Source organism: Festucalex cinctus, chromosome 11 (assembly GCF_051991245.1).
Source record: "Festucalex cinctus isolate MCC-2025b chromosome 11, RoL_Fcin_1.0, whole genome shotgun sequence".
Taxonomy (NCBI): Eukaryota; Metazoa; Chordata; class Actinopteri; order Syngnathiformes; family Syngnathidae; genus Festucalex; species Festucalex cinctus.
The window spans coordinates 13,707,441-13,732,157 of record NC_135421.1 but is presented as its reverse complement, the minus strand read 5'-3'; the positions used below and the strand labels follow the sequence as shown (position 1 = coordinate 13,732,157).

The 24,717-nt window shown below is 39.1% G+C and overlaps 1 protein-coding gene across 4 annotated transcripts in view; it reads left to right on the top strand.

Moving 5' to 3' along the window:
• il1rapl1a (interleukin 1 receptor accessory protein-like 1a) overlaps window positions 1-24,717 on the top strand; it is a 287,392-nt gene that overhangs the window by 23,956 nt on the left and 238,719 nt on the right. For all 4 annotated transcript variants that reach the window (XM_077536446.1, XM_077536448.1, XM_077536445.1 and 1 more), the window contains exon 2: window positions 11,545-11,652. In XM_077536446.1, the coding sequence (XP_077392572.1) occupies window positions 11,565-11,652 (88 nt within the window). In that variant the 5' untranslated portion in view covers window positions 11,545-11,564. The remainder of the gene's footprint in view (window positions 1-11,544; window positions 11,653-24,717) is intronic.

Sequence of the window (24,717 nt, the reverse complement as noted above, 5' to 3'; positions counted from 1 at the left end):
GAGTGCTTCAAGAGGTGCTAGAGGCGCATGTCTACTGCCGGACGGAACAAACGGAGCAGCGGGGATGCGAAGCAGTTCAGGACATCTCGGTAATTAATCTCACTCAGCGAGCTAGTGAGAGAGCGTTGCATGATGGGACGGAGGCAGGGCATAGCTCAGTGCGCCTTGCTTGTTAGCGCCAACCTCCTATGGGCGGCCTCTGGAGAGGAGCAAGGCCTGCCCATGGTCAAAAGCGTTTAACAAACATCTGCTGCTTGGCTCGACCCAGTTCATCATTCATCGGCGGCTGTGATTTACGTTGCCATGGCAACAACTAATGCTATGGGGTGCAAATAGGGTTTTTACATCAAAAACCCATAGACGGTCTGTGTGTGAACCAAGAAAGCCGTGTGAAATATGTCTTTCTATGGATGGCGTTTGATAATTTTTTTTTGTGATTTTTTAAAAACATATTTTGTGAAATATGATTTGTTTGTGATGAGTTTTTCAAGTATTGTACTGAGTAGTAGCAACGTTCATGTTTGTTTGCCGCAGTTGTTTTGCCTCATTGCCTTCCTGAACTTAGCCCTTTTTTTTTTCTTTTTTTTTTTTACATAAAAAGTCATCAAGATGTACTCCTACTCAGAGGCACACATAAAATATATCATTTGAAAGAAAGGCTTATGTTTCTCAATCTAGCATTGCCCTCCCCTTAAAATTGCATGAAATTAATGGCAGTCTTGTAGTTTCTAGATCTATTGAGGTCTTCCTAATCTGTTGGAATTTAGATGTCTCTGGAGTTGGTGAAAGATTCTGGTTTTGTAACTCGGTTGGTGGTAGGTGGTGTCTGGTTGTTGCTAGATTTCACTTTGTTTCTCATCTTTCTTTCCTTTGATCCTTCCTCTGGTCTCCTGGCAACTTCACGACTCTGGCGGGAAGTATCCGGGTAAGGTGAATGGTCTGGGATTTATAACAAGTTTCAGGTTAATAAAAGAACACAAACTCACACGCACGCACGTATATACACAGAAATTAGACATGCAAGCACACACATAAAAATAGAAAAAAAAATGATGATGACACGTTGACTCGGAAAGCCTGCCGAATGAATAATACTGAGCGCTTAAAAAAGAAAGAAAGAAAGAAACAAACAAACAAAGAAAGTTGACCATGTATCAGTCACCGATAGGCTATTCGGTGTACAATACATGCATGTGGATCACCAAGATTGGCCATTAGGTGTCACCCTTGTTTCCTAAACGAGCCTATATAGGTAGCAGGTGCTCATCAGTTTCAGGTGCGTAATTAGACATGGAGCAATGCAGTTTTTTTTTTACCACTATTAAGTTCGCTAAGTGTTTGCCACATTGTGATTATTATTTGAAAGATTCAAACGTATTTTTGCAACACTCCGTCTGTCACACTTGGAAAATTAATAACGTGCGTAAATAAAATATTTGAATGCATACTCAAAGGACGTGTTGGATTGAGCCACTACATTGTGTATTGTTACTGTTCTTAAGGGACAATGTAGTTGATCCAAGTGGTGTTGCTTTAACCACATCATGCAGATTGGGTCGAGCTGTAGATCAGGCTGCTGCAGTCAATGATTAATTAACACAGTGTGTGTTAGTTCTCATGATCTTTGAGGAGCTGCTGTAATGATTGACGTGTACTGTAGACCGCCCAATACATAATTTGTTGCGGTTATAACATCGAACTTGAAAAGTTAAGTAACAACAAAAGAGTGTTCAGGATATGAGTATCATTTCTAGCATAACTTGTCTGCTTTGAATAATTCTTCATTCCCCTTAATTGCGTTGTTTGACTCCAGCGGCTGCACGGCGTTATTGAATTAAATATCAATTCATGTGTCTCTCGCTGCATCGCTTCAAAGGTTTCTCTGAACAGCGGCTAACCGCATAGCATATCAATAATGTAGTATTTCGCAGAACGTGGGCCTGCTCTGCTGTACATACGGCCCTCCTATACAGCAGAGACGTACATGCTCATCCCGTGACACCGGCTCTATGATCTCATACTACGGTATTTTTCCACCTGCCCAGCTCTCATTTAACTTTCCACAGTCATCGCTCATGCATTATTGATCAAGAGGTACTACTGGCCTTGAAGTACTGAATGTGTGCGGGAAACTTTTAATTTCTTTTATTTACAGCTTTGTGCTCAGAGCAGTGCCCTTTCCACCCACTTCCATAACTGTGCAACTTTTCTTCCTTAAGTATTTGTTTTATTAAGCCTTATAGTACGATAATAAATAGTTCCTGTCATTACTTATTCATGGCACTTAATGTTTAAAATACCGGTACACTCTGTACTTGCAAGGAATGTTTCTTAGTCCATTATGCAGTTTGTCCATTTAAGAAATAATAGTTACAGTTAATACCGCATCCCCATAGGGCATGAAAAATCTGGGCAGACTATGCGGTCTATATGTTGGCAGAAATGAGAGCCTACTATTGGCACATTTATGGATTTGTGGCTGTAGAGGCGCTTATGAATATCCTCGAGACAGGAGCTCATCATGCACAACTTTGGTCAGTCTACCACCTTGTGTCAATGAGTTGAGAATTTTGTTTTTTATAGTTAAGAATCGGGGCGGCACGGTGGATGACTGGTTAGCACGTCCGCCTCCCAGTGCTGAGGACTTTGCATGTTCTCCCCGTGCCTCCGTGGGTCTTCTCCGGGTACTCCGGTCTCCTCCCACATTCCAAAGACATGCATGGCAGGTTAATTGAACACTCCAAATTGTCCCTAGGTGTGGATGATTGTTCGTCTCTGTATGCCCTGCGATTGGCTGGCAACCAGTTCAGGGTGTCCCGCGCCTGCTGCCCGAAGCCGGCTGGGATAGGCTCCAGCACCCCCCGCAACCCTTGTGAGGAGTAAGCGTACATCTAGAACTGCTTCAAACATCAAAGCGTATGTAGGAATGGAATGGAAGATTTGTTGTGATTATTGTATTGTGTTAATGTCTTATGTTATGTTATGTTTGTTTTTTGTGTTTCTGTAAAGCGCTTTGTGACAGCTCAGGCTGTTTGAAAGTGCAATATAAATAAACTTGAGTTGAGTTGAGAAAATGGATGGATGTATAGTTAACTTTCACATAGTGAATCTCAAAATGATCTTCAAACTTTGATGCCATGCTCCGCCCACATTAGATGTTACATAAAAAAAAGCGGCAAGCACAACTATGGTACTCACCCCCATATAGTTGCTTTAAACCAAAATTGCAGGTGCTATGTTGGGATAGACCGATAATCGGCCGGGCCGATTATCGGCGCCGATATTTGGCATTTTGACAAATATCGGCATCGGCCATTTTTTTAATCTGAAGGCCGATAAAGCTCACTGAGCAGGGAATACTTGCGAACGTAGCGAATTTGGGGTTTTCATCAGGATTTGTAAGATGTTCGCAGTCAGTTTTTATTTGTCGAATACACGTTTGGAACATATTCACACAATTTTTCACCGCGAAAATCTTTTTGAAACGTTTTTACGAACCCTAACAAAAACCCCAAATGAGCTACATTCACATGAATTTGTTACTCAGTGAGAAATTATATATAGTTTGAAAGAATTCCCCCCCATTTTACTGCAAATGAATATCGGCTTGAAATATCGGTTATCGGCCGACTTGACTACAAATAATCTGTATCGGTATCGGCCTTGAAAAAACCATATCGGTCTATCACTAGTATGTTCAATTTTATTCATGGGTCTTTGAAACTTTTTCATGTGTCCTGTCATGATAGACAGTTTATACCAAATTATGTGTATATCAGTGTAATTGGGGACTTTTTTTTTTTTTTTTTTACGCTTCCGAGTGGGCTTTGTTAGTTCATATGAGAACATTTTTTTTTTTTTTTTTTTTTTTACACCTGACTGCCTAGTTTTCAGACATGCTGAGGCATTAGATTTTCAAAATTAAAAGCTGAGACAATTTTGCAGAAAATTAAATCAACCAAAAATTCTCACCAGGAACCATTTATAATTTTCTGTAATTTAGTTTTTTTGCTAGTCAATCAGATGACCACTGGTTGTGTTATTACTTTAGCTAACGCTAAATGCTATCTTGTTTGACAGTCCGACAGTGCTAAACAAAATAATGCACTCACCATGATCCAACCTTTTTTGCCCTGTCCCGGTAGCTATTGGAAGGAGTAGAAAAAATTCACGTGACTTGCTTTTCCGCGTCAACATAGCATGAGCACAAGCCTACTAAACCTTAGAAGAAGCTCATTCTTTAATATGAGTAACGAGATAAATCTCCATAATTGCCTTCTCAACATCTGTACACAAACTGGTAGTGCAGATGTGCGCTGTGGTTGCTACACGACATCCTGCCGCTAGCTCGACGGGCTCAACAATGCCGAGCGAGCGCCTTTCCTGGGAGGCGCCGGGAGCAGGTGCGTTTGAGGATGTGCACAAAGACATGCCGTGAGATCCAGGCGGCGGCCATGCATGAAGCGTGCACACATCATCACATCATCACACTCGTCTGCCTTCTGCTTTCTTTTATTTATTTATTTTTATCAGGGAAGAAAGATAACGGAAGGGCTCGACTTAACCGACTGGCCCGCACGCACAATAGTGCTGCGGACTTGAACGTTTCTGCTGTTGTTGTTGGAGTTGAAGTGATTCTCGCAGGGATCATCCCCTTGGAATGTTGACTAGTCGAGCATATCGCCCTCTCTGTTGTGTATGGAAAATTATCAATGTGCCATTTTTTGTACTCCCTGAGATCTAACACAACAAATAAAATACATATTTGTGCCATTGAGGCGGGATAGGCAAGACACCATTTTGGCAAACAAAACTGTGGAGGTGGTGTCAAGCTGGGCATACACTGTACGGTTCGTTTCAGAGTCCAGCTCACAGCGAGTTCATCGCTTACGACAGAGCCAACAACAAGGAGCAATGCTAACAAGTGGAGACCTGTTCCACTTAAGTCCAGTAGGTGTCAGTAGCATGCATTCAAATTGTTCCTGAATGTCAGCATGATAAATCAAGAAGAAGAATGGGAAGTCGCGGTTTCTCAACTAGCAATGCTAATGCTAAGGACAAAACTTCGAACTTAACAAATACAACGTCACTGAAGCACTTGTAATGGATGATCTTTTGGACAAACTTGCAACTACATGTACACTGCACCGCTAGCAACATCGGGCGTGTCTTGAAATTGGACCAGATTAGAAGAAGAATATCCTTTTCCTCTTCCTACTACTTAACGGGATCAGGGCGGTTGAGCTGGATCCTGTCAAAGATTACTTTTGGGGGTGCCTCAATATTCACACCTTTGGACTTTGGGCAATTTTAAAAAGTAAGTTTTTGGAATGTACGATAAATTCTCAACAACCGTGCTCGCGGAAACTAAACCGTATCATTTTAGCGAATTCCAGGGCTCACACTTTGACAACATCTTAATTAGGAATTCACGCAAATAAGCCCAAATCGGAACCAAGATATACCAGACAGATGGGCAATGCTAAATTCCAAAAGAAAATATTATATAGGGCTGGGTTTAAAAAAATAAATAAACAATATCAAATTGATTTTTCTTTTTAAATCCCGATATTGATTCATAAAACCATGAATCGATTATTTTACATCTCTTTTTGTCCATAAATTCTTAAGAAAATAGAATAAAGGCCACATTTTTTGGTTTTATTTTACTGTTTTCTTGAAATTTACCGTTCACATGAATTTACCGTACAAGTATATGTATGTATGGTGCTATATTTCTTACATATATGAAAGATCTGACTTATTGCACTTTAAGACAATTCAGAATCTTTAATTTATATTTATAATTATTGAATTAGATTATGAAAATATTTTCATCTCATCCTTGCTGATGTCAATGTTTGTGTAACACATAAGTGATTATAATACGTGTTACTTTCATGAATAAACTAAATCATTTGACCAGTTACTGCCGCCACAAAATGTACTTTGGAATTGAATATTTGTGAAGTTTTTTTTATCATGTTCTTGACATTTAAGAAGAATTGATGTGCCATAATTATAGGTATGAATCCAATTGGAAAAAATCAAATTGAACAGAACTCCTGGGAATAGAAATTGGATTGAGGAAATTAAAATGGATACCGAGCCCATATGTACTGTATGTCATGTGCAATCATGCCAAAATGGTCAAAACCCTACACAAGTGCAGTTTCTCTACTTTTGCAAAGTATTTCATCATCTCTCCATGGTTTTCTTTCATTTTCCCAATAATGAGCAAAACGTTCTTCAGTTTCTTTTTCAGCTGCCTCTTTGTGGTGCTACAACAAAAGGGTGTCCGGTGTTTTACTGGCTTTTTCCAAGGTCCACAATGCACCTCTGTGTGTGTGTGCGTTAAGATGTGAGGCGGGTGATGTCATGGCTGGCAGAACCTGAGTCCCACTGTGTTTGCGAAGCCGTGACATGAGCGGGACAACATTGTTCCTTTTCAATCCTACTGCTAGCTTCCAGTCTGAGGCTCCGGTCGAGCGAGTCAAAGTATAATTGGCGTATTTCCCATGTTGGACAGCTACAGTGTGGTCACTGAAGGGATGCAAATGACATTATTTAGGAGGCATTCACCGAAATAAACTCCTGGCTAATTAGTGCACTTTGTTTTGCTTGTGTGACCAACTGTGTCTACTGTGCAGCTGCTCTCTGGTGGGATTCAAGGAGGTGGTCTGTTAACTGTGCTTGGGTTCATTCAGAGGACTAACTTCTTTGCAACGATTCACATGTACACTATACAAACATTCAAACACATTTTACTTAATTCATTTGTCAATCACAGTTTGGACTGAAACCCTAGTTACCTGTGATTGTTAAATGTCCTAATCAACCAAGACATTCTGGATTATTTCTATTATTTTAATTTATATCCTTTTCCCCCAAAAATAAGCATGTTCTCACAGTTATAACAAAAGAAATATCTTGGTGATCCTTTATCTGTGGATCCAGTTGATATATCGTTTATGTCTGCCGTTGGGTGATACACAAAATCACGTTGAAATACTGGCTTTTTTTATTTGATTATTTTATATTTAAAGCCCAAAAGAGTTTTTGTCATACAAATATTTACTGCAGTTATGCCTATGATTGTTTTAGTTTGTGTTAGTGGTAAATTGCAGTGCATTCCAATTTACGTACAAATTTGGGTTATGTGGGCGGCACGGTGGACGAGTGGTTAGCACGTCCGCCTCCCATTTCTGAGGACTCCGGTTCGAGTCTAGGCTCCGGCCTTCCTGGGTGGCGTTTGCATGTTCTTCCCGTACCCGCGTGGGTCTTCTCCGGGTACTCCGGTCTCCTCCCACATTCCAAAGACATGCATGGCAGGTTAATTGGGCGCTCCGAATTGTCCCTAGGTGTGCTTGTGAGTGTGAATGGTTGTTTGTCTCTGTGTGCCCTGCGATTGGCTGGCAACCAGTCCAGGGTGTACCCCGCCTACTGCCCAGAGCCAGCTGAGATAGGCACCAGCACCCCCCGCGACCCTTGTGAGGAATAAGCGGTCAAGAAAATGGATGGATGGATTTGGGTTATGTTGCTATCAGAGGAGCATAATGCTGCCGTAAACAGAGGACCTCCTGCAATGGAATAACACTTACTCAATACAATATATATTGTGCCTAGCCAAATAGAAGTCTGGTAGTGACATGTTATCCTCTTTAGCCAGCATTATTTATGTGTCTAGCCCCATCCTGTTTTTTTTTTCAGCTTCAATAATAATAAACAAACGTGTATTGTTTAAACAAAATGTTAAATAGCAGATTCTTAGTTTCGCTTCCTGACAGAAAAAAAGAAGACTGTAAGCAGTGGTTCAGATAGCTATAGGTTGCAATTCTACAGTAAACCCCTAACGCAGCTAACTTTAAAAACCTGAACATAAACATGGACGCCCACAACATTCCAGAGGCGATCACGTCAGAGTCTACTAGAATGCTAATTGAGGTTAAAGGCACAATTTTCACAAGTAAAATCATTTTAACACTGCACATTGAACTCATTGACAGCACGCAGCAAGTCTCAACACTGAGTAATTTCCTATTAGGAGGGAAGCCTTTTTGGAATTATATTAAATTATTGACGCTGGTTAGCATACTTGCTAGCTACAGAACGATTTCCTAGCTCCTGCTCAGAATGTCTGCTCAGTAAAAAAAACAAAACATTTCTACTACATTATAAAGGACACACACAACATCGTTGAGTGACCACGTCACCAAAACATCAGGTGATCTCAAATCTGAGAGGCTTATTACTAATTTGGTGGATGGGCTCAACAGGAGTATCATAGCATGTTTTAAATGAGATACTACAGATAGATCCCACCTGTTATTTTCACCACTTGTCTTAAGCTATTGGCGCACATTGCAAATTATGACAGCATGGCGTCTAGTTGAGTAAATAAGGTAATTTTCAGTGGACTATAGCACAGAATTAGCTCCTCATAGACAAGTGCCCCATTTTACAGTAAAATGCTCATTTCCTTAATGTCATTATGCGTTTTTAAGGGAGCAGGTACTTCCATTTGTAGACATATAATTGCAGAACTGTGTGGGGTTCCAATTGTAGCTAAAATCAGCGAGTAAATCACCAACTAATTTGAAGTCCATTTAGTACAGGAAAAAACAAAAACAAAAAAAACCCATCCACAGTAGTATTTGCAGAATGGTATTTCTGCAGTGTGCTGTGTTCTCTTTGTGTGGATATAAAAAAAGGGAAATGATTGAGGAGAGAAAGGCTTCTTGTCCAAACGTACGCTTAGAGAGGCTCCTTTCATTAGCTATGCTAATCTGCTTGACACGTGACCCCTGCTGCAGCTCGCTGGCTCCCCATTCCACGTTGGTTTTCTCCTCTCCAAATGCCAGGGTCCTCTCCTCTTCTTGTTAAACTTTCCAGATCATTGGCTTCTGTTGTTGCATGTTCTCATACACACTGACAGAAACATGATGTGACTTGAGAATTCAAGACTCTTCCGGATGGATTCCCGTATATCTGACTCTACAGATACATTCCACGCAGATGACTGTTTCAATCATTGACCTGGCAGTTTCGTCCTGATGGCAGAAAGTAAAACTTTTAAATAATAGGGGGGACAACTTTATTCAAGTTTAACTATTTTGATCATTCATAGGTTAGACCCACTAGGTGAACAATTCTGTCAATATTTAGTTAATTGTGTCTTGTAGCATGTCTGAGGCAAAATTGAATGTACTACAAGTACTTGACTACAACGAGCAGAGGTGCTGTTGATTCACTGACCGATCTTTGTATCGAAGAAGAAGAAATTTGAGCGTCGGTTTAGCCATACATTCTTCACCTGGCAGACAGGTTGTTGATTTATTCTCAACAAGTTTACTTTCTAAAGAGGATTGACTATTTTATTGTATTTTTATTACCGTATTTTCCGCACTATAAGGCACACCGCATTATAAGGCGCACCTATTTTAAAACTTTTTCCATATATAAGGCGCTACAGTAGAGGCTGGGGTTACGTTATGCATCCATTAGATGGTGCTGCGCTAAAGGGAATATCAACAAAACAGGTCAGTCAAACTTTATTAATAGATTACAAACCAGCTTTCTGACAACTCCATTCACTCCCAAAATGAATAAACAGCTGTTTTTTTCTCTGAGGTAAAGTATTAGTATTAGCTAGCGATCCAAGATGGCGGGATCTTCTGCACATGCGCGTCACCGATCGTGCAGGGTCACCGATAGCGTCTTGACAGCGAGACCTGTTGCGGCTCAATATTGATCCATATATAAGGCGCACCTGATTATAAGGCGCATGGTCAGCTTTTGAAAAAATTGAAGGCTTTTAGGTGCACCTTATAATGCGAAAAATACGGTATTATTTATTTCTAGGCTTCTTGAAATAAAAGTATCTCTCCAGAAAATCACAAATTTCATGGTGTTTCTACCATCTATAATTAATATCAAACAGAGTCATTCTCCACCTTAAGGACAGACAAATGGGCACGTCAAGTTTTGTTTATTGTGATTTTTAAACAGTACCTTGGTTGAGGTCTGCACTCCAATCCATTGAAATTTATACGACACACATTTAATTGATCCATGCTTCATTTTTTACATAAAAACTCTACTTCAGCTAGCGCTCTAAGCTAACAAACATCTTCCTTAATTTACTGTTTTTTTTGTTGTTGTTTTTTGTCTGTGTTTTGTTTTTAAATTCAACATCAAATCCATAGAGCAACAACTGGCTCTAATTTGGGAGATTCTTTTAGAGCATAATTACTACATGTTAGATGATGTCATTTACTCAGAGATGATGAGGTGTTGAGAATGGCTAACCTCTGTCAATTAAAATGATATATGAGTCGATAAGGGATATAGGAGGGATATTTGCTGTAACTCGGTTAGTCAAGAGGTAATGATTTGAAATTCCCTCGCCTGGCTTTAATGACGACGGCTATTAAAAGTGGTGTTTCTTACACATGTAATTATTTCTTTATTGATTCGTCAGCATCTCGGGAATGGTTTTCGGCGTGAAATATATCCACCGGCTATGATAACCTGTCCCATTTGCAATCATGAGGCAGAAAGAACACCCCAGGAGAACGTGGGAAGTGTGGCCGTGAGTGTCCAATTGTGTAATTGTGTTTGGAACATTTCTTTTCACTGGCATTGTGTGGAGGGTGGGGGACACCCGCGTCTACCATTTTGGGCAGTACAAAGGAGCAAAAGGAAAACAGAATGTAGTAGTAACAACAACAATATTTTGGCTGTGTGATGGATGATTGAAAGGCAAAAGTTTACTTGACACACATTTTTCCTACTGTGGCTGAAAACGTTATCGACACGTTTAAAATATCCTACCTGTCTATGTGTTAGCATATTGAGCTGATATTCAAATTGTTTGTGAAACATATGTTGACTTATTTGCCCATGATATCTATTAGAAGGGTGCCACTATTTGAGCAACTGCTGTATTAAACAGACTATAGCACAAAATTTGAGCTTCATTGTATTATTGTGTGTTTTCAGGGGAGCAGGTGTGATATTGTGCAATTCACTCCAATTACAATACGTTCCACTCCAATTGCTTGATCACTTCTTGATGAATCCAAAATGTCACCCAAGTAATATAGGATTTGGCCAAGACTTTGGCGAGAACCTTGCCGTGATTTGCCCACAGACAACACGGATGCAATTTGAGATACAACAGACGATGAAATAATCAAAGTCGACGTTTATGGCCATAAACTATTGGCACAATTAGTAACTAGACTGAAATATGAAGGACACATATTTTTTGTGATGCATCTCAATTCTATCAAATTAGTTTTTAAATTTGGGCCATGTCATTGTAGACAATTGTTTGTTTGACTAGTATTTTCCTCAAATCACAAAGTTTTTTTTCCCAAAATGAGTGTAAGAAGAAAGTTGCCCGCAACTTAAAAAAAATGACAAGGTATCGTGAATATGATGTTCTGTTCGTACCCTGCTGTTTTAACCAGTGGAATCCACTCATGTAGGAGCGCTCGCTCATCTGTTTTCCCCTCTTTTTTTTTTCCCTTCTTCTTTCAGACTGCGAGGCGAGGACAGGGATGAAGATGAGACCTCCCGGCCCTCTGCTGATTCTGCTCTATGTCACACTGTCAAAGTGTCTCAAGGTGGTCTCCAAGAGAGGCTCAGGTATTTAACAATCCGTCTCCACGGCGACAACCCTGCGCTGTGCTTGCATACTGCAATGTTCTAATGAGTCCATCTGCGACTGTCTCTTTTTTAGACGGGTGTTGTTATTCAAGGCTTTTGAATATAAATAGCACGACTGACTCCAAGCAGGGATTTTCATGCAGAATGTGCCGTTCCAATGATATGTTACCAAGTTTAGGCTTTAGATGCTTTTTGTTTTGTGGCTGTAGTGCACCTTTTCTGCATATTCATTGTTCGCTATTCATTGGTAAATTTCAATATTTGCTTGAACTTTATTTTATTTTTTTATGTTTTTTTTTTTTTTTTTTTTTTTTGTGTGTGGGAGCCAAACCCCTAGTTTATGGAAAATGATTATTATTTTATTTTTTAATTTTAGAGATACATCTTTTTTTTATGATCCATTTTTAATTAGCATTAATTATGCGCTGATTTTCGCTGTATATTATTTTGGTGCCCCCTGCATTCCAATACTGTGGTACCTTGGCATACGAGCGCCCCAACTTAAGAGTTTATCAAGTTTATCAAGTTGCTTGGTCGATTGATGGATTAATTAATATTTTTTTTTTGCTTTGTGTCGTGACCCAAAAAGGAAACAAACAGTGACAGATGAAGTTTCAGATATTTATTGAACAAAACAAACATTCAAACACACAAATACATACAGCAGAATAATGTCCAGATGGTCACTTCCTATGCACGTCCTTTAAAGGCACACATACAACATCATAACTTAAGGTACCAATATACCTTTGGAATTTAAGAATGGCTCCGGTGACATTTTGACTTGAATCCAGGGTTAGCGCAAAGCCGGCATTTGTGATTGTTCCTGCCAACGTTGTCCTCTATCTACACACAGACAATAAAGTGTGTGCGTGTCTGCGTGACACAAGCTTTTAAAGCAGGATTTTGGCCTCCACTCTTGATTAAAACATTGATTGAGTTATATATCCTTGCAGTTAATTATGTCTCCATTTAATTAGCTGACAAATTTATGAAAATATACAAGATAAAGTGGACCCTTTTGACAGAAGCCAAAGCACACATTTTAATCAGTCAGTTCCAGGAATTGTTTGAATGAACATTTTTTTAATCAAAAAAGTCTCGATGGAATGTTTTTACACATTTTAAATTATATTGGTGAAATTAGCCCACCCACTTATACAATCATGATATGGACTATAACGATGCCATAAAATTAATCACACCCTAAAGAAATTTTGAGTTGAAGCTGTAAATGACACAAGGAAACTGCAAAAGTCTATAAGATATAGTTTGAATAGATATTATAGTCTCAATACATACATATCCAATATTCAGATTTTTTTTTCATTGTGAGAATGCACTACAACCATGTTTCCCTCAAAATTTCTACAAGAGGGGATATTGTTTAATTTAATGGGAATATATTTTATTAAAATGTCTTACAGTCTGATTCTTGTGTTATTTCTCGAAATAGAAAATGGCCAATCAACACAAAAGTCACCTGTAACTTGTAACACACACACACCCCATATACAGTATATATATATATATATATATATATATATATATATATATATATATATATATATATGTTCATTTTAACACTTGTGTTTTACCATACATTTCCAGTGGTTGATACGTGTTGCATAAAACATTCATACATTAGGAGTCTTCACAGCAACAAATGGAAAGGCATTGAGTTTGTACAGTCAAATTGTCAGGTGTGGAAATGCGGCATTAGCTGGACCCGCTTCAATCTGCAATGAGTGACAGCTCCCAAATGATCCAATTTGGCAGCGACTGGGTTGCCAAGGGTTAACGTCAAGTCATTTTGCTTTCTAAATGCCAGCAAATTGACTATCAATTGGTAACAAATGCAAAGGTCACAAGAGAAAAGGGAGAGCAAAAACTAACTGAAAGTGAGAACTTTTGGTGAATGCATATGAGCGTTTTACCTCTTTGAAACACTGTCACAGTAATTGATCATAGTTACTGTACATGTGAGCATGTCGAGCTTTAAACTTGATGTTGCCACCATCTTCCATGTCATCTATCTATCTATCTATCTATCTATCTATCTATCTATCTATCTATCTATCTATCTATCTATCTATCTATCTATCTATCTATCTATCTATCTATCTATCTATCTATCTATCTATCTATCTATCTATCTATCTATCCATCCATCCATCCATCCATCCATCCAACCCAACCAACCCAACCAACGACTCCTCGTCTTCCCGAGAAGCCATTTCTGAGGATTTGCATAGCAATCCGAAGCTAAAGATTTTACTTACCATTGGCTACTCCACTGAGAGAGCAGAAGGGCAACAAATGCATAATTAATGCACTTTCACCATAACAAAGGCAGTCTGCCCGGAAAATTGTGTTCCCTTCCTTAAGTCAGTTTGCAAGTGCCTGAAAGATGAGCAATTTCGTTGACTATATACCAAATATAGAACTGTACCTCAAAGGTAGAACGCCCCTGACATCACACAAATCAAAAGTTGAACTGAAGTCCAGGAGATGTTTCTACATCTCAACCAATCAGCTACCCTGTTTCACATGCAGAGATACCACTGGACTACACATCTTTTTGTGTAAAATTTTACAAATAGAATGTGGGCATAAAAATGTCAATTGAGTTTCACTGCTCAATTATGTCAAATATAGTAAAATGTAAAGAGCTTGCAAAATCTAAAAAAGTATCCACGGTAAAGGATTTGGTGATGCCTGATGGTCTCCGTGTATCAAAAACGGGCAGATGGCCAATTAAATAATATGTACATTTCATTAAGTCAATTAGAGAGTAAAATATACACCTCTCTAGTATTAGTGTTGTTGTTTGTTAGCAATCAATTCCACACCATTGACCAAATTTTTAATTAAACTAATTACCTATTCTCTAGTGATTGATTAATCAATGACTACGATCATGCCTAGCCTTTCCTTTTATACCATCTCTCAATCAAGTGGGTCCTCTGGGTCGCTCAGTCAAATATTGATAGCAGGGGAAGTCAATAACATCTGCAGGTCGGGGTTAAAGTTGAGTGTGCCACTGTGTTGCTTGGCTATTTAATGGCACTTTGAGAGGCTTCCCTGTATTCCTTAAATATTAGGGATGGAATGTAGAGCATCCCACCAGATCACATAATACTCATTATCCATAACCAGAGTCTGCTCACTTGTTATTCTAGTTCCCGTGTCCAAAAACTCATGATTGTGTTCCATAGTCTCAAACACGCTAACGTTTGCATCCACCATGCGTTGTGTGCCTTATCTCTAGACATTTTTCAGTCTCCATTTTGCTGCAGGGCTAATTAATTAATTAATAATTCAAAAAGTTGGGTTAGTCCCTTTTTTATTTCCTCAAAAATCTATTTATTTTTGATCCAATTGTTGTTTTAGAGTCCAAGACTTTTGAAGTGGAAAACTGATCGCCCCGACCAGAGGTGGTACTTTGAAGTGGTAAAGTCTCATTAGTGATGTTTTAGTAGATATTTCAGTACCTTAACAAGTGTTGTCAGTCAGAGCACAGGTGCATTGTTGTATTTGGCTGTTAATTTGAATAGATGACTTCACCCTGGCAAATGAATAGTCATCGTGCTCTCGCTCCTGAGCATTATTAATCACTGACAGATTGAGCAAGTCTGCGGGTTGGCTGTCCATGTTTAAGATGAAAGGTAGCGCTAAAGGAGATGAATTGGCTGATCAAGCCCCTAGTGGGAGATTGTTTTCTGGTTCAAAGGTTTTGGACATTTGTCTTCATGTGCCGCACGTGAAGGAGATGGAGTGGCTGGACTTTCACGGCCTCGATTAAATTAACTTCAAGTGACCACCTCTGGCTTCTTACATGCACCTGGGGCAATGTCATTTATAAGCGTCTGTTGCCTTTTATGCAATGGGTAAGGTTCACCATGAGAAAATGGGGAGATTATTGTTCCCCTGCATTGTTTACAGAGTATTCCAGATCCGATGGGAATTCTACAATTGTCTTCTTCTACAGAATTGCGAGAGCAGCTCAGAATTCTCCACCATGAATAGTTATTGTGGAGAGATCAGCCATGAAGGCCAGATTGGCCCTCCAGAGATGCTTTTTGTTCCATTGATAGTCTCCCCCAATTTCTCCACACATTCCCAAGATGAAGCATACGGAAGATTATTCAACGTAGAGTCAGACAGCTTGCACCTGCATTACTGCAATTTAATGAGTTTGCCAAAGGTGCGCAAGTGTCTCTTATTCCCTCAATTCCAGCTCTCGCCTTTTAATGACCAGTCAGACCTTGCGCGATTGGATATCAATTGGGTCAGATTGCCTGTGCTGGTATACGATTGTCCAATTATATCTGCACAGGCTTTGCATGTCCCATATCAAAGGCTGGATTTACACTGCAGGTCAATTGCGATTCATGGCTATTTAGATTTCTTTCCAAGTGAGTCTTGCCACTCTGTTTCCATTACCTGAAACATACTTAAACAACTAATCAAGTGTCAACATTGGGCAGTGACAACCCACAAGTACCCATCCATAAATCCGATTTTTCCAGCGCTTGTCCTCATTTTGGAAGGTGGATGAGATGAGTTTGAGATGATCCCAGCTGGCTTCGTGTGAGAGGCGGGGTACATCTTTTTTTATTTATTTTTTTATTTTATTTTTTACCAAACGCATGCTAACGTCAATAAACTTATGCTATACAAGATGCTATTTTTTTTTTCTCTTCGCAATCCCACAAGAAATACCCAAGCTGGAATTTTGTCACTTTGAAGCATGTTGTGAAGATCCATGCCTAGAATGCTGCTGGCCATCCCCCCCTTAACGTGGGCCCCATGCAGGGAAATCTTCTCTTTGCTCACTGTTTGCCTCGTCTCAGCCCGATTAACGCCTCCTAGGTACATGTAAGACTTGATAATCCTCAAAGTGGCATAAGTAGGCCAGCGATGGCACAAACACTGTCTCGTAAAGACCAAACAAAACAAAAAAAAGTGGCGCTTTAGGCCCCCACTGCCGAGACACCAAGATGAACATTTTCAGCAGCACTGTGAGTGGCCGTAACAATTAGCGTAGCTGCTAATCAAGAGCTAGCATTTCTCATAACATACAATCATGGTCCTCGACATCAGCAAGTCACAGGATGTGACAGCTACAGACATATACACAATACATTTGAAGGAGTCAATGAAAAACATTAATTCGATTGAGTGGGTCTGGTGATCAATACGACATGACGGGCCAGTATAACAGTCACTTTTGTTTCCATCAACAAGGCTGAAATATGATTTAGGCGATTTTATCACAGCAAACATACATTAAGACTAATAACAAAAAGACAGTTTGTTTTTTTACAACACATTTTATCACTGTATTGGGATGAAGTGTAAAGGTGGAACGGAAAACATTTCCTTGTTAAAACATGGGAAAAAATATAGATTACCGGTTCTTTAAAAAATGTAAGAATCTCTACGAATGAACTCTTGTTTCTATGCTTGGAAGACGGGCTCTGTGGATGTAGCGCAACTTTCAACAACGGATGTCATTATTATCATCTTTAGCTGCATCAAAGTTGAGAAGGAATCCACTGCACACATCGTCACCTTCTGATGCGAAAATAAACACGACCCTCAAATAGAAACATAGGAAAAATGAGTACTTAATGTAATTATTCCAGTTGTACCACATTAGCATTCCAGTACTCTGACATGTGGTCACTCCACATTGTTGTGTGTATACATTTATGTTCTAGGAAGATATGTGACTTTAGGTGCGTTTCCATTACCCTTTTTCGCAAAAATAAAAGCGAAATTGTACTATTTCGATAAAGTACAATTTCGATTTGTCGGTGTTTCCATTGAAGAGCGTTTCGCTTCTGAGGCGCAATTCTCGGAATGTCCCGTCTCACGAGACCGCGCTGTTCTGAAGGAGGCGCTCATGTTGTTTACGGTATACGGACGCCTGATAAGTTATATTACTTGAATTAACCCCTCATCGGGCGGGTTCGGGCATTTAATGTTGGTGTTGTGTGTATGTACGCGCACATGTAACTCGTGTTATGGTGCGTACAGATAGAACGTCTCACTTGTTGCCGGTGGTAACAGCGATTTCTGCAACGATATGGAATGTGCATTGACCGGTGGCATATTGGTTCTCTAAATCGCTTTATTCTTAAAAAGACTTGTTATACCCTTGGAAGGCAGTTCCGAGTCCGACAGGACAGCGATTGGCCCCGTACTTCCTACTTCCCGTAACCTTAAAATGTTGTTGTTGTTGTTGTTTCCGGACGCTGGGTAAAAGGCGTGCTACAAGAGTTTAAAGTTTCTGATGTTTTCTGGCGTCTTCTCTGCTGAATTAACCAGACATGGCAGGACAGGATTTCAAGCTTCTCTCTTTTTATTCAACTTCTCGAAGGAGGCTCGCTCGGTTTCACCTCTCTCTCTTTTGCGCTCATGACGTGCAGTAGCCGATACAAACCACTTCAGCATGTAAAACTAAAATACAATACCGAAATTAATAATTCTCAAAACAAATAGTAATTGCAAGTTTAAGAAAAATACACATAAACAACGTGTTACGTTCCTTTCCTCCGTGACCGGGCGGGTGTCACATGACTACTAATGCACAAAAATTGTTTCCATTACACTTTTGCAAAATACTTATTTTTCGATACGTCTCAAAAACCACCTCATGAGAGCGCAAAAACCTTTTTGCGATATGTGGGAATTTTTTCGCAAATCCAGTGTTGCCATTACCAGCTTACTTTTGCGAAACATGCCTTTTGCGCAAAACTGAGGGTAATGGAAACGCACCTTTTAAAGGTAAGGCAAGGCCGCTTTCTATATATAGCACGTTTTATTACTAAAGTCAACTCAATGTGCTTCTCACAAGAAAAAACACAACACCTACAAACACAACCAATAAGCACATTAGAAGCAAAGCAGGGGAAAAAGTAGCTTACCAAAATGGCTGAAATAATGTACATTGACAACATTTAAACAACAGTTAAAAGTATTAATTCCTAAATTCCAGTTAACTGGAAAAAAGCAAAGTTCACTTATGTCGACAGTGTATTCCATTTGTGTGCTGCATAACAACCAAATGCTGCTTCACCATGTTTACTTTGAACTCTGGGTTCTAAGTAGACCCTAGTCTGCAGAACATCAGAGTCCGACTGGATTTGTAGTCAACCAGCATTTCTTTAATGTATTTAATGTAAACCCAAACCATTCAGTTACATACAGGTAGGTTATGGCATTATTTAGTAGTTGTGGTACGTTTATGGAACATAAAGATTTTACAAGAAACACAAAAAAAACCCATTATGTAATGTAAAAAATAAAATATGTCAATATAAATCATGCTCAAAAGTGATAGGATGTAGTCACACAAATTATGTAGTCCTACATTGCTCTACAATTTCAGAAATAAGCATAAAAAAAAGACTCAATCTAATATTGTAATGTACAAATAAAGGACACGCCTCCTCGAACACCCACAGCCACTAGTTTAGAACATGTTAGCGGGACAAAACGGTTATGGCGTAGCGGATACTATATATTGTTTCCATGGGATTGCAAATGTTGTACTTTAAAGAACAATAAACACAATATTTTAAAGATTTTGTTTTTAACTTACTGAATGCAAGTGGGGGTTCATATTCAGGCCTGCATAAATGTTGCCGCCACACTGCTGTAAATGAAATGAAAAAAGCACGAGACGATTGTTCAATGCCATAAATTGTCTTTAGCCATTCATACGTGTCATTTCGTCATGAATCAGTGCAAGGCGGGCGAGAAGCACGGCAACTTCGCCTCACAGACTCGTTCTGGTATAGATATCTGACAGACACAAGCAATCAGGCTCCATCCATCAGACTCTCCATCACAGGCTTATCTGCCCCATTCAGACCAGGGTCCGCCTCTTGGCTGGAGAGACGTCGGTTAAGAAAAAAAAAAAAAAAACAGCAATGGGAGCAGACATGGGCTGTTTGAGTGAGGTCCTGTTTTCCCTCGCAAACCTAATTACAAGTTTGCGACAGCTTTACTGATAAACCTTAAATGAGGAGAAGACAAATTGCTCTTCCTTTGAATGTTCTGAACTCCTGTTTCCAAGTGTCAGATTGGGCAGATTGATGCTGGAGGCCACCGTGAATGTAGGATTAGGAGTGTGACGATTTCTCTATCGCGATAAATCGTAATACTTTGTCTCCTGATAGATTGTCGATACGCCTACGCAAGTATCGCAATATATGCAGTTAATATACAGTCACAATAACAGCTCCATTGTTCATTACTTATTGAGCAATTACTTGGCGGGCCGCTAGGGGGAGCTCCTCAAAAGAGTGGTGGGGAAATGGACGGAAGTCTTCAGGCGAAGAAGACTCAGCTTACTTTGACTTGTGTAAGACATTTCTTTGGACTTTTTGAAGCACACAATTTCTGAGAAATATAAGTTTTTATTTAATTGGATTTAATATTTAAGTAATTGTATTTATTTATTTACGTTTGCATTGCAACACAAAAAAAATGTCACTTTATAAAATGAGACAATTGACATGTTGCATGACAACAGTGTTTAAGAAAGATGCACATTTGTTCGCAGAAAGTGGTTTCTGTTAAGAAGACATTTGTATTTGTTTAATAAAATACACTGAAGTATTCACTGTGAAGAAGACACCAGTTTTAATATTGTGTTTCAGTGATGGTACAAAAAGAAAATATTTTCTCATTGAAAAAGCATCAGTTTATATCTTGAGTAGTTTTACCGTAGATTGGTGTGGATTTATTACCGGACCAATATATCGATAATCGCAGTATTGTGATATCGTGAGATAATCGTGGCCCTTGTATCGCATGTATCGCAATGTATCATATCGTGAGGTACCCAGAGGTTCTCACCCCTTTGAAGGATATAGCTGACGTCATGTTGCAAAATAGCAAAAATAGCATGTTGCAGTTTTGACTTTGGAAAACCATCTTTCCACATACACGAGTTGCATCAAGCATTTGCATTACAGCGGTGCGTTCAAGAGCCTTGGCCGCTTCCAAGTGCCTCATATGTATGTAATTGTAAGGATTCCTCAATGGCGAGAAGCAGGTGCAGAGTGTGAACGCGGTCCATCAATCAGTGTCAGGCAAGTCAAAAGGTTGAATGGAGGTAGAATTGAATCATCATGCAAGGTCGTCATCGCCCTCCGCTTCGGACTGACTTGTCCTTGCCGGCTTGTGAAGCGGCAAATGTGCGGGATTAGTAATTGCCGGCCTCCTCTTTGCCCTCCGAGCCTCTCCACTTCAGATGGCCCATACAGGGACAACAGTATAAATAAAAGAAAAAAAAAAAAGGGCAACATGATTGCTGTGTCTATTTATGCATTTCATGAAAGCAGCAGACAGTACACACCAGTGAACACATCCAAGGCCTGCTGGCGAGGAATAATAGCTTTTAAACACAGGCTGCGGGGATGAGTGAACCTCATGCAGCTCGTGCGCAAGAACAGGCCAAGTGTGCTACTGTATGGCGTATGTTTTTCAGCCACTTCAAATAGTTCAACAGCAAAAAATGTCAAATTCCAATACTTTTTTTTTTTTTTTTTTTTTCCCCAGAAATAGTATAATTCAGTTCCACTGATTTGCTCTTTTTTTTGTGCTCAGCGACATTTTGTAGTCAAACTACCGGTATGTTGATGTGAATGTTGTAATAATGTAATAATTTCCTGAAAGTTTAATAAAAATTTGCACTCAACTTGGTGAAAAACACAGTAAAACCCACTAATGTAATAATAAAAAATCCTGACCGATGTTGTCGTAGCATTTTTACCTATAATTTAATACAGTAATTTATTACATTAAACAGCACTAAAACTCTGAGGTAACAGTGAACTTAACACGTCTTTGATTGTTTAACGATAAAACATGACCATAACATTAACATAAAACAAATATGACATAAAAAAGAACAGGTACATTAACACTTAGCACTCCCAGAAGAACTTTTGCAGCAGAACATTTCTAATCAAGTGGATGGCGCTTACTTTTTTAATAAACTCTTTGCAGAGTTGGTTTAACAGTAAATAAATCAACTCTCCCAAATAACTCCAACACTGTTAAAAATACACTTAGGGTGTTAAAATTAACTTAAATTTTTGCTGTGACACAAAATGTAGAAATGGAGATTGAAATTAACATATACCGTACATTATCTGTCAAGTTTTGCACTATTGGTTTTGAGGGAAAAAAAAAAAAAAAAAACAACAACTAAAAATGTAATACATCCCCAATAATTTAATTAGGCATTACGTAATTGGTAAAATGTTGTTACAATAATATTCAAGATTTATTTTTCTTATTACATTTTATGACATTTTCGTTTGAGTTAAGTGCACATTGTATTACCGGTACATTTTCTGGAAAATAATATCTACAGAGAAGCTTCATTTGGTCAGTCCATAGCCTTGTCTAATATTTAAAAAAGTGTTTTGCTGCCATCATGTGGCATCTAAAGTATAAAATGACAAACCTCTGTACGACTATGTGTGAACAAACTGTTTCAGTTTTTTCCTGATGTTGATATGTCAGTTTGGCTAATTTAAATAAAAAAAATAACACCACACATCAAGTTATTCCTTCAATGAATTGGCAGTTAGGCTCGTCTAGTCGCAACACTTTAGCTCTGGATTTGGTCGTCATGGTGATGAAAATTGTATTCGTCTATGTACTGGTGAACGGGCTGATCAACATTTCATGTGCATGAGAGCGAATTGTTCCACCTAGCAACCAGTGTCTTACAAGTGGATGTTTATTCTTTATTCTTCAAGGGAATGAATGAATGAATGAATGAATGAATGAATGAATTTACACGTTCCTGTAAATAAAAACAAAAAAAAAACACAAAAACAAAACCTCTCAGTAAGTAAACAGTGGCCAGTGTTGAACTCACCATATTACAGTGATTTAGTACGACCAAGGTAAAGTTGAAGGGTGAAAAAAACATTTTTGCAGCAAATGTGATGGATTTATGACATCAATATGTGTTTGGTGGTTCTGATTTATGCATAAGGCATCCTAGAAATTACATTTTAACACCAAATTATTTCTGCGCTGCGCCCCAGGAAACAAATTGAATAACAAAAATAATCTCCTTGAAACCTCAAAAAGAGAGGAGGGAAAAATATGCAGGTTAGGAATTTGATTACCTGTTGACTGGAGGTCAACTGTTTCTTTAAAGCATGATCTCATGCAAAAATACAGTGCAACACAGTTCATACATTTCAAAACCACAAAATTGAAGCAAATCATTACAGGTTCATAAATATTTATTTACTATTGGGATTACACTGTAAATAACTTCAATGACTGTTTAATAAAACTAAAAATAAAGCAAAACCTCGTGAGCAATGTGGTCACTTTGTGGCATTTTGTAGTGTTCTCTTGTGTAAATTAAGTATTACATTATAAATGACTTGGCATAATACATTTCTATTTGTATTTGATTCATGATTCATTTTATTGCTCATTTTGTACAGAGCAGCCTGAAGTTTTTATTTTTTTTTATTTTTTAATGTATATATATGTAGAAGACAAAACTATTTTTGCAGAATTCTCCAAACGTGGATTTAGATGAGCGTTCAAGTGAAGGACTTGGCACAATATGCAATAAGCCAGCCTATTTTGACGGCGTCATACATGCAGTTGTATAAATATGTATTAAAAGTGACTTTTTTTTTCTTGTTGTCATGTTCCCAAAAGTTACTGATGTCAGCTGGCTTGTTGACAAGCGCTGATATGACAGCGTCTTGCTACCCAGTGTTCCCAGCAGGACTTATCAACCATGTCAGGAGTGTGAGTGTCTGTGTGTGCGTGTGTGTACATATATATATATATATATATAATGTATGTATGTGTATATGTGTGTACTGTTCTGCTCCAACCTTGGTGTCTCGCTGTTTCTCCGGGAAGGGATAAAAACGATCCCCGCCAATGTTCTCGATGACTCTGCAAAGTCTCCGCTCCAAATCCCCGATAAGAGCCTGTCATGGATAACTGTAAATCTGACATGGCCCCAAGGCAGTGTGGGGGATGAAGTCCTCCTACCGGGAGGGGGGTTGGAGGGGGGCTCGATTCAGGCTGATTCTGCAGAAAGTGAGTGGAGGACGCCGGTCACTTGTTTAATTCATTTGTCAAGGCGCCCTCAAATCATATCGCCGCAATTTCTCGGTCAACCCCAATTTTTTGCCAGCCCATACGTTTCCTCTAGAGCAGATAGCTGAAATGGCAAATATAAATAAAGCGTAGTGAGACCTTTTCTCCCGCCTGTCACATATACAGTATGCCTCCTTAAGTCTAAGCACTTATTCTCCATTTCCACTGCACGCTACCGATTCTGCTCACCACTATTGTAAATTTTGAGTCAAGACAGCAGTGCTCACCCTCCACAAACGCCCTAATAGTATCTTAAACCAGCAGCTGGTTAGCCTGGATTCCAAGATTGCTAAGTCGATACCATATAGGGGCTGTCAACTACTGCTGTTCTCTCACTGGTCAAGCAGATTCATTAACAAAAGCAGCATAGCAGCAAAAAAAGACGTCATGATGAAGTTGTTGGGTCATCTTCATTGGCCTGCTAACCGGCTAATGAATCATTCAATCAAAAATACTCAAACTACTAATATTTTGCTAGACATTCTCTTGTCTTGTCATTTGAGTCATGACAGAACAGTTCTGCATGCCTGAAAATCCAAACTACCGTAGTACGCTATACCAGGTGGGAAAAGGTAAAAGGTGCTGTTTTTAGTACCCTTCCGTCATCGTCAGTCCATCATTTTTTGAAAGCCGAACCAAGCCGTTATTGTCAGCACGTCATTTTGTTTTAACCGTGCTTCCGTCATCACTTCGTCACCACCGTTTTAGGACTAACAAAGGTGGGCATTTAATCAATCCGTCATTTGTCAACAAAACGGTAAGGATATCTGTTGCTAATTGACCCGGTTAGTGATGATGACACTGGTGGATGAAAAGTCAGTGCTTAGTCTATTTTTTATTTTTTTTATATATATATATATAAAGTTTCTT